A 9131-nucleotide genomic window follows, 5' to 3' on the forward strand; every position below is an offset into this window, starting at 1 on the left:
AATAAGAGGAAATAATGATCTTGTTTTGCTTCACTTGCTTCTGCTGCCGTGCTGTGTGCTCCGCGTTGTGCCCCGCATCCGTCACGTTGAACGCATCGCGGACGCACTCATAAGCATGCGCACTGGAGCCCTGGGTTTGTTTTTGTTTTCTTTTTAATTTCTTTTTAATTATTGTTTTTTAATTATTGCTTTTTAATTATTGTTTTTTATTGCTTTTTAAACTTGTGGTTTGCGGTGCGGTGTGCGAGCTCTGCAATCGTACTGATTCCATCTGTCTCGTGGTGTGTGCGCTGCTGCTGCTGGGGTGCTGCCATTTGTTGCTGTGCGTGGTGTAGCGGCCGTGTCTCTCTTTGTTTTTCTCGTGCTATCGCAGGTTGGCTCCGCAGCGTTAGGCGACTCCACTGTTTGTGATGATGACTGGCCGTGTGCTCTGCACCCTGTTGGCTCCTGCAGTGATGCGCAGCTGCTCGTGCGTGTGAGTGAGGGCTGCCGCGACGGGGTGCGTGTGCTGCCCGCGGGTGATGGCGCGGTGACTGCTGGGCACGCGCGGGGTGTGATGGCTGCGGAAGGTGGACCCGTGGCCGGTGGCTCTGGACGAAAGAGAATGTGAACTCTGAGGGCAATAGCAATCAGGAAGATGAGGAGGGTGGGGGAAGCATTGAGGGTGAGGACCCCAATCCCACCTCGGGAGGAGCACTCACTGCTCCGACGAGGCAGGGCCAATCCAGCAGCGACCCACTGCGAAGTGGCACTTGCAATCCGTCCGGCACTGGCAGCGCGTCTGCTGCTCGGATGCGTGCAAGTGGACCGGAGTCTTTGGGCGGAGGGCACGCTGCAGGCACAACATCCCCACGCTCCGACGCATCTGAGCAGGCAGCGGGTGGAGTGCATGCTGGTGGCGGGAGGACCTCCCAGGGCAGTCGGGCTTCGGAACAAACCGTCACGGGACAGTCACAGGTGCCAGGGACGGCGAAGGAAGCACCGCAGGGCGATGAAGGAGGAGAACCCGGGGCGCAACACGAGGCCGACCAAACCACAAAAATGACTGTGGTGACCTCTTGCGCAGAAACAGCGGTGGAAGAGGAGAGCCGCCAGCGGGATCGCAAGATGCACCACGTCTCTACAGTGGCGGGAATGCTCATTATTATTATTATTCCCTGCTCTTACCGACATGTCTAGCCACACGATGTCATCAGGGTGCCGAGGAGGTGGTCGAGCAGCGACATGAGTTTCCTGCTATGAGGCAGCTGCCATTGGGAGAAGCTTTCGGTACAAAGGTCCTTGTTAATGCCCAGCCGTTGGCCCACAGCCAGAGCGTCTGCACATTCTGGAAGCAGATGGTGCAGTGTTTTCTGCGGGCTAATTGTTGCGCTTGTGGAGGCTGGCTGATCCTGCGGTAGCAGTGATTGCCTCCTGGCACTGCTGCTGCGGTGTCGATCAGCGTCTGGGTTTTGTGCGCGGCGATTTCTGTGCTGTGCGGTGCCTTTTTTGTGTGGGGAGGACCGTGTCGCAGCAATTGCGGTGGAGGTGGGGAAGCGGTGGAGGGCGTTCCGGATGAAGGCACCGACAGTGACCGATGTGGTTCGTGTGTCCCACCAGTGTGGCGTCACAGTGCGGGCATTTCTTCTTTCGACGCCGTGTGGAGGGCCGTCTCTCCACAGGCGGTGCGTCGGCCTCCCTTGTCGTCGGGGGAACAGCATCCGTTCCGGTGTGGTGGGATCGTCGTTGGAGCGCATGAAAGCAGACTGTTCCGGTGAGATGTTGCGGAAACGGCGTTGGTTCGTGCAGTCTCTCACAGTTCAGTACAGGCGACCCCAGAGCTCGGATTCTCCGCACCCTTCCCTTGCAATGTTTGTCCGTTCCTGTTGGTCGAGGGCTTCCTGAGTGATCAGGTGCTTGCCGCCTGGATCTGATGGCCTGGCGCCGCCAAGCAGGTAGTGGTGGGTGTCCTGATGCATGGTACTACGCCACTTGTTGGTGAGCTTGGTGTTAATGCATGACAGCAGGTCCGTGTGCCGTATGGGTGCTATTCCATGCTCCGTGTATTGCCCGGTTGCCATGGTCTGACTCGCGTGATCTGCAAGCTCGTTAACATGTACTCCGCGATGTTCGTAGCAGAACTGCAGCTGCACGGACCGGCCAGCAGGCGTCAGCGACAAGAGACGCTGCCAGAGCCGATCCTCCGTCCAGTCGGTATGACTGTGCGGGCCCTTGGTGACGGCGACTAGAAGAGACTGACTGTCTGTAACCACAAGCAGGGTTTTTGTCTGTGCTGGATACGAGGGGCACTCAGCCTTTCCATGGCCGGGAGCAGTGCGCGGGACTCCGTCGTGTGGCTGCATGGGCGTGTGCCGCCGTTGGTACTGACCTTCTCTATTATCTTCGATGAATGCAGGGATGAGAGCAGTATGCCAATTCCGGCTGACGTGGGAATGTCGACACCGCCATCCGTTGCGAGTATCCACGGTCCCCGGCGATGATGCTGCACCTTGTCGCGGTGTTGGGGCTTTGGTTGCGTATAGGAACTCCGCAGCAGGGCGTTGCCGCGAGCACGACGGAGACCAAGGTGACTTCACTCCCGAGAAGGTTCCACGCCATGCCCGGTGTGGGGAGGTGAGGCGGTCTGCCTGCAGACTGTCGGTCAGAACTGCACGACCGTTTCGCAGCGGTCACTCCGTTGATATCACCCGTGGCGGTGACGTTCACAAGAACCCTGGCACCGAGGAGGATGGCTACATCACTATTTGGCAGCTCAACATTGCAGGCCTCTCGTCCGTAAAAAAATTGCATTTGCTGCGCGATTGGAGCAGCGTCCACCTGACATCGTTCTTCTGCAGGAAATGAGTAACCGTGGTGACGTGGCGACGAAATTATGTGGCCATAATGACTGCCTCCAGGCCGCACTGGGCGCGGTGGTGGTGTTGCCGTTCTGGTGCGCCACTCTCTACCGTGCGAGCGCCTGTCGCTCCCTGGCACTGACCTCCTGGAGACCATTCCTGTCCGTGTATTTCCACCAGGCTGTCGCAGCATTTGCGTGGCGAATCTCTACAACCCTCCCACAGCAATTGGTCAATAATCCGCATTTATCAATATCGTTTGTCGCTTTTGCCCGAAGAGATTATCGCGGGTGGCCTGAATTTGCATCGTGAACTCTGGGACAGTCATATGTACCATCAAGGACTGGAGGCGATGATTTCGCCGCTGTTCTAATTGATATGGATTTTGGGCTGGCAAATTACCCGACACAGGCAACACGGATCACACATCGCAATGCCTCGTCCCCTGACGTGACTGCGTATTGCGCCCTACGCATCTCCCACTGGACATTCGCCCCTTACATGGACTCGGACCACTGCTGAATATCTTACCTGGTAGAGATGGACGATGGCACTCCACGACTAGCAAACACGCTGCCTTGACGGAAGGAAGCCACCTTTGCTCTGCGTAAAGCGGGTTGGCCTGCTTTTACATCGTTGTGTGAAACCCTCCTTGCCACCGCGTCCACATGGTTGGATCCTCGCGGAGGCATCTTACGAGCAGCTGAGCACCATATCCCGCGCGGCAGCCGTGACAGCTCCAAAAAGATATGGACACACGAAATGGAACAGGCCGAGCCCGCCGCCGAAGCAGCACACGAAGCACACACATTGCCTCGCCTGGAGACAGCCTACTTTGAGCCGAATGTACCCGAAATAAGGAGGAACGAAATCAAGTCTTACGCCGTTGCTCCGCTGTGCTTCTGGAAGCCCGCGCGAAAAGACTTGGAGCCTCACCCAGCCCGAGGTGGCGATATCTTCACGGCATGGCGGCGCCGCACCCTCATCCTCTGGAATCGGTTGTGCTCCGCACTGAACTTGGCCGCGTATGCGCCCTGCCTCGGAAACAGGCAAATCTGCTTGTCCGTCATTTTGTGCGGTTTCACGTGCCGTACCGCCTTATACTGCTGCTGCTCGCTGCACTCCTTTGGTTCCTGGTGGCTGGGAAATGGATCGGCCTCTCCCACCGCATGAACTTGACGTGACCGTCCGTGACTCTTTGCTTGGCTCAGCCCCTGGCCCCGACGACATGTTGAATGAATTCCTGCACCGTCTCGGGCCCGTTGCGCGTGGCACACTTAGAACGATGATCCACAACCCCTTCGCAAATGGCAGCCTGCCTGGCTCCTGGAAAATGGGAGACGCTATTTCTATCCCCAAGCCTGGGAAGGACCCATGCCGCCCAGAGAGTTACAGACCCATCACGCTGCTCTCTGTTTTACTAAAGTTAACCGAAGGAATGATTCACCGCCGTCTGTCAGCGTTATTGCCGCACCACCCACGTCAATTTCGGATTTGCACCTCCGCGTTCTACGTCGGACGTGGTGGCACTTGTTATCGACACATTACTCGTGGACTGAATGAGTTTGGCATTGTGGAGTATGAGCGCCCTGAAGACGACGCCCCCACACGACGCCCTCGTCGCCATCGCTCGCTCGTAGTCTCGATTGATTTTCCGACTGCGTTCGACACCACTGACCATGGGAATTTATTCTGCATGCTTGACAGACTTCCGCGCCTTGGCCCTCGAACCAAACGCTGGCTGCACAACCACCTGCGGGGCCGCTATGTTAGGGTATGCACTCGTGAACAGCACTCCCGGAAACAACTCGCCTCAGCTGGAGCACCACAAGGCGGCGTCCCGGGACCCCAACTCTTCCTCTACTGTGTGGGTGATCTGCTGCGCCGCCTGGGCAGCATCTATTCTGCCTCCGCATTCATGTACGCTGACGAACACACACTTGTTGCCTCAGGTGCGGACATCCATGCCTGTGCTGCGGCGATGCGACCGCTCTTGTCTCTTGTGGCCACATGGGCTGTCGAGCATAGCCCAAAAATCAACGTCGCTAAGAGCGAAGCTGCTCTATTCCACATCTCTTCACACACACACGGTCTGACGAGGACATGGTCGATCTCCATCTTGTTAGCGGGAACCTGCGTATTCAGTCACGCCCAGTGCGCTTGCTGGGCAACACGTTCGATCAACTTCTTAATTCTGTTACGCACGCTTCCACCGCTGCAAAGAGGACCATGCCACGCCGCCATCAGCTGCGTCTGGTCGCAGAGGCGGACGCGTCCCGTCACACCATGCGATCCTTTTTGATTGGATGCGTTCATAGTGTGCTATTTCATAGTGGCGAGGCAATTGTCCCGTGACTCGCCCCTACTTACCTCCATAATATGGAGGTACGGTACCGCGACGGTAGCAAAACATTCTTTGCCTGAGCGCCTCTACGGAAGACACATCCGTCTGTTTGGAGGCCAATCCTCTCCCGCTCCGGAAGGTACTCTGGCGTCGTGCACTCACACAATACGAACGCTATATACGCCTCTATGATCACGAGGATTTGCGTTCCCTTATCTACTCGGAACCTATGCCGCCGTCCATGCATGGGAAAGCGGCGACATCAATCCGCTTCCGAGAGATGCTGCTATTGATGGATTACTATGCGTCTGTGACATTATTGGGACACCCCACAACGACATTCGCGCGCCTCTTGCCCAGCATCGAATTTTTCCCCTGGGACACTGTGAGCTGCAGCGGGGTGAGATTTTATCAGCCACTGTTTGCCGAAGACGCCTCTGACGATGTCGGGCGCACGGCTTTTTATTCTACTCACTCCTCTTTGGGGGATTGTGATTTTGAATTGTGGACGGACGGTCCTTCATGCCTCGCTGCACTCGCGTCTGGATCCGCTGCGCTATTATACGACTCCACCACGACAAATGATCTCCCTGTGGAGGTACATCGTGCAGCAGCTGGCAGCCTCGCATGCTCATATGGGGCAGGCTGCCTTGCGATCGAAAATGTTTTTAGACATCTCGTACCTCCTTGTCCGGGAGCATCCCAATCGCCCACACGAATGCTGGAGGAAGCGGATTCCCTCTCGGCAATGGAGGCACCCCGCGTTGCCCACCGACCGTGCGAGACCGCGTTACTGAGTAAATTTGGATTATGCTGCTTTCCTTGGTGACGCGAGGTCACCCTGTGGATTTTATATTTTCCCATCACACTGCTGTATTCCACGCAGTGAGGCCGCTGACAAACAAGCCACGATTGCACGATCCCTCTCGCAGGACTGCATCAGTGCCTGGCACGTGGACTTCCTTACCGCCGTCAAGAGGTTATAATGGAAGGATGTCCAGGAGGAAAAGGAGGGCGCGCACACCGCGTGACAGGCGCCTGTTGGTGTGGCGAGGACTCTATTCCTGGTGTTGACCCGGACATCGGTCCCCGAGTGGCGGCACTGCGCACAGGCGCGATGCGGCTCCTGCCCACTCTTCGACAGGCCTGCACGCGCCCTGCGGATCACAAGGAGCCCTCTGTGTCGGTGGTGCCGTCCCTCCCTCACTGCGGTGACCGGCCCGCCTCTGCCTCCGCCGGAACCTCTTCCCGACGTGAGCACCGCAACTCCTTGTCGACCAGCGAGCGGCGGATTGACGTCCTCCTGCCCAACCTGCGGCAGAGTGCGCTTGTCCGTCCACAGTATGAGGGCACATGCCGGACGTGCTCAGCCTGGCGTTATAATAGTTTGCGAGGGCCTCCCATGCGGATGCCGCAATGGTGCCACCGTCTTCTTAACAGATGCCTCGCGCGCCGGTCGCCACCGAAGTTACCAAGCATGCCAGCAGGCGAAACATGCAGGAAGCACAAACGCGGGTACTCGAGATGGACCAGGCTCTTCCGCCACCGCCTCATCACGGACGCCACGGGCTGCTGATCCCCGACGGACCACGGGAGACTCCGCCTCATCCACTGCGGGAATGCCCTGCCGTTGGGAACTGGGACTGCGACTGTTTGTGGGACTGCCCCAGCCCGCACGACGGAATACTTGCCACTTTTGTACGGACGGCCCTTGCGCTACTCACTCGTTATTGTAGCAGCATACAACCAAAACAAGATAACAAGCTGCTTTGTGATGAATATTGGCTGCACTTCCCGTGGACCAACAATCCACGTGGTGTGCGGGGATCTCCTTTTTTTGTATTGTTACTATGCTTTGTGTTGCTGTGTGCGCTGCATCTCCTCTTGTGTGTGTGCGCACCCTCCGTGAGGGGTGCCGACACGACGGACCGCTCTCGCCGCATGTGCATGCGGTGGAGCCTTGTGTGCCGCTCCTGTTTGCTTCTCCCTCTTCCATCTGTGTGTTGGTGCTGCGGCAGGGCTGTGTGTGTGTGTGCCTGCTGCCGTGGATTGGAGTGTGTGTCGTGCGTGGTGTGCGGCGTACGGTGCATGCCTGGCCGCTGCCCTCTCCTCATGTGGTGTGCCCTCTGTGTGTGTCTGCCGCACCTCTCGTCTCCCCTGTTGCTCTCCATGTCCCTCACTGTGCAGATCAGCTCCACACCACTGAACGACCACACTCACGATCATGACGTGCCGTCTGCTGTGCGCCCTGTTGGTGCTTGCCCTGTGCTGCTGCCCGTCCGTGTGCGCGACAGCGAGTAGTCAGGGTTTAGGTGAGGACGGCCCCACTTCTTCGGTTACTCAGTCACAGGGAACAGGTGTTTCAGGGGCAACAAATACTTCCACGACGTCAAGTTCAGCAGCTGCAGCCGTTGCATCACCGGGAAAAAGTGAAAAGTCCGATACGAAAGGGGCTTCAGGTGCGGAAGAAGCTCCGCCAGAAAATCCAAGTTGGGCGACCGCTCTGGCAGGAAGTTCAGGTTCAACAAGTCCGGTGTCTATTACAAAAGAGAGTTCAGGTGGGTCCGGCAGTTCAGGGAGTCCAGTTCCGGTGGCCGATACGGTACAGAAAAATGGCGAAAACGATACGAGAGACTCAAAAAGTGGCAATAATCCATCCACAGACCATGCAAATACGAATGCCGACGATTCGGCCAAGAACACCACGGCGACTACTACCACTACTACGACAACCACGACGACCACAACAAAGGCACCAACCACGACCACCACTACAACACAGGCACCAAGCACTACGACCACAGAGGCGCCAGCTGTGTCGACCACCCGCGCACCGTCACGTCTTCGCGAAATCGACGGCAGCCTCGGCAGCTCTGCGTGGGTGTGTGCCCCGCTGGTGCTTGCCGCATCCGCGCTGGCGTACACCACTGTGGGCTGAAGAGGTGTGTGCGGGCTGTGCGTGCCAGCACTCAACCGCGGGGATTTGTTCGCGTGTGTTGTGGTTCACTGTATAAAATAAGAGGAAATAATGATCTTGTTTTGCTTCACTTGCTTCTGCTGCCGTGCTGTGTGCTCCGCGTTGTGCCCCGCATCCGTCACGTTGAACGCATCGCGGACACACTCGTATGCATGCGCACTGGAGCCCTGGGTTTGTTTTTCTTTTTCTAATTATTGTTTTTTAATTATTGTTTTTTATTGCTTTTTAAACTTCTGGTTTGCGGTGCGGTGTGCGAGCTCTGCAATTGTACTGATTCCAGCTGCCTCATTTTTAGTGTACGTTGCTTGGGTGCTGCCACTTGATGCTGTGGCGTGGCTGTGTGACTTGTCTTTCTCCTTTTGCTTCCGCTCTCCGCTGAATGGGACTTATTTTTCGCTGAAGGCCACACGCAAGTGACAGGAGTGGTGGCGATGATGACTGGCCGTGTGCTGCTGGTGTGTGCCCTCTGCCTGCGGTGGCGATGCCGATGGCAGTGCGGTTGGTTATTCGCTCTTGCGGTGGCGCGCTCAGCTGCGGAGGGAGTGCGCGATGGATGGCAGCAGAAGGACAGGGAGGCAGGGCGAATGCGTCCGCCGTGGAGGAATGCGTGCGTAATTGGATGGCCGTCGTCTCTGGAGGCGCCAAGGGATTGCTGTTGCTGCTGACACCGCTGAGGATAGGGGGGCATGCTGCAATCCAATGAACACTCAACGAGATGCGTCACCAGCCGCGTAGATCGCCTGCCGTTAGAACGAGAAGACAAGGCGGCGCGCCACCAGCGGCACCGGCAGTATGTGGAGGATCAGCGGGATGGCGTTATTTGCCGCCCGAAATGAAAACGAATGTGTCGGAGTCACACGACGCATTGAGTGGTGTTGGACAGCGGGAGGAGTCAACTGTGAATGGTTCAGAAGGCAAGGCTCAGATGCTGATGGCTCCTGTCACGGTGGGGCGCCTGGAACTCGTGCCCCAA

General features: G+C 57.3%; 1 protein-coding gene and 2 pseudogenes across 1 annotated transcript, besides 3 other annotated features; all 3 read left to right on the forward strand.

The window, feature by feature from the left end:
- Window positions 1-9131: a sequence feature (areas not merged during assembly with more than two copies in the genome that could not be assigned to a particular haplotype).
- Window positions 136-217: a sequence feature (T-rich).
- Window positions 411-1181, forward strand: Tc00.1047053511403.15 (annotated as a pseudogene).
- Window positions 7406-8119, forward strand: Tc00.1047053511403.30 (mucin TcMUCII, putative; the record flags this gene model as incomplete). The annotated part of the gene is made up of 1 exon (XM_800742.1): window positions 7406-8119. The coding sequence occupies one exon, from the start codon at window positions 7406-7408 to the stop codon at window positions 8117-8119; it is 714 nt and encodes a 237-aa protein (XP_805835.1).
- Window positions 7882-7983: a microsatellite.
- Window positions 8590-9131, forward strand: Tc00.1047053511403.40 (annotated as a pseudogene; the record flags this gene model as incomplete).

The sequence above is a fragment of the Trypanosoma cruzi genome, genomic scaffold (genome assembly GCF_000209065.1).
Source record: "Trypanosoma cruzi strain CL Brener 1047053517113 genomic scaffold, whole genome shotgun sequence".
NCBI classification, from domain to species: Eukaryota; Euglenozoa; class Kinetoplastea; order Trypanosomatida; family Trypanosomatidae; genus Trypanosoma; species Trypanosoma cruzi.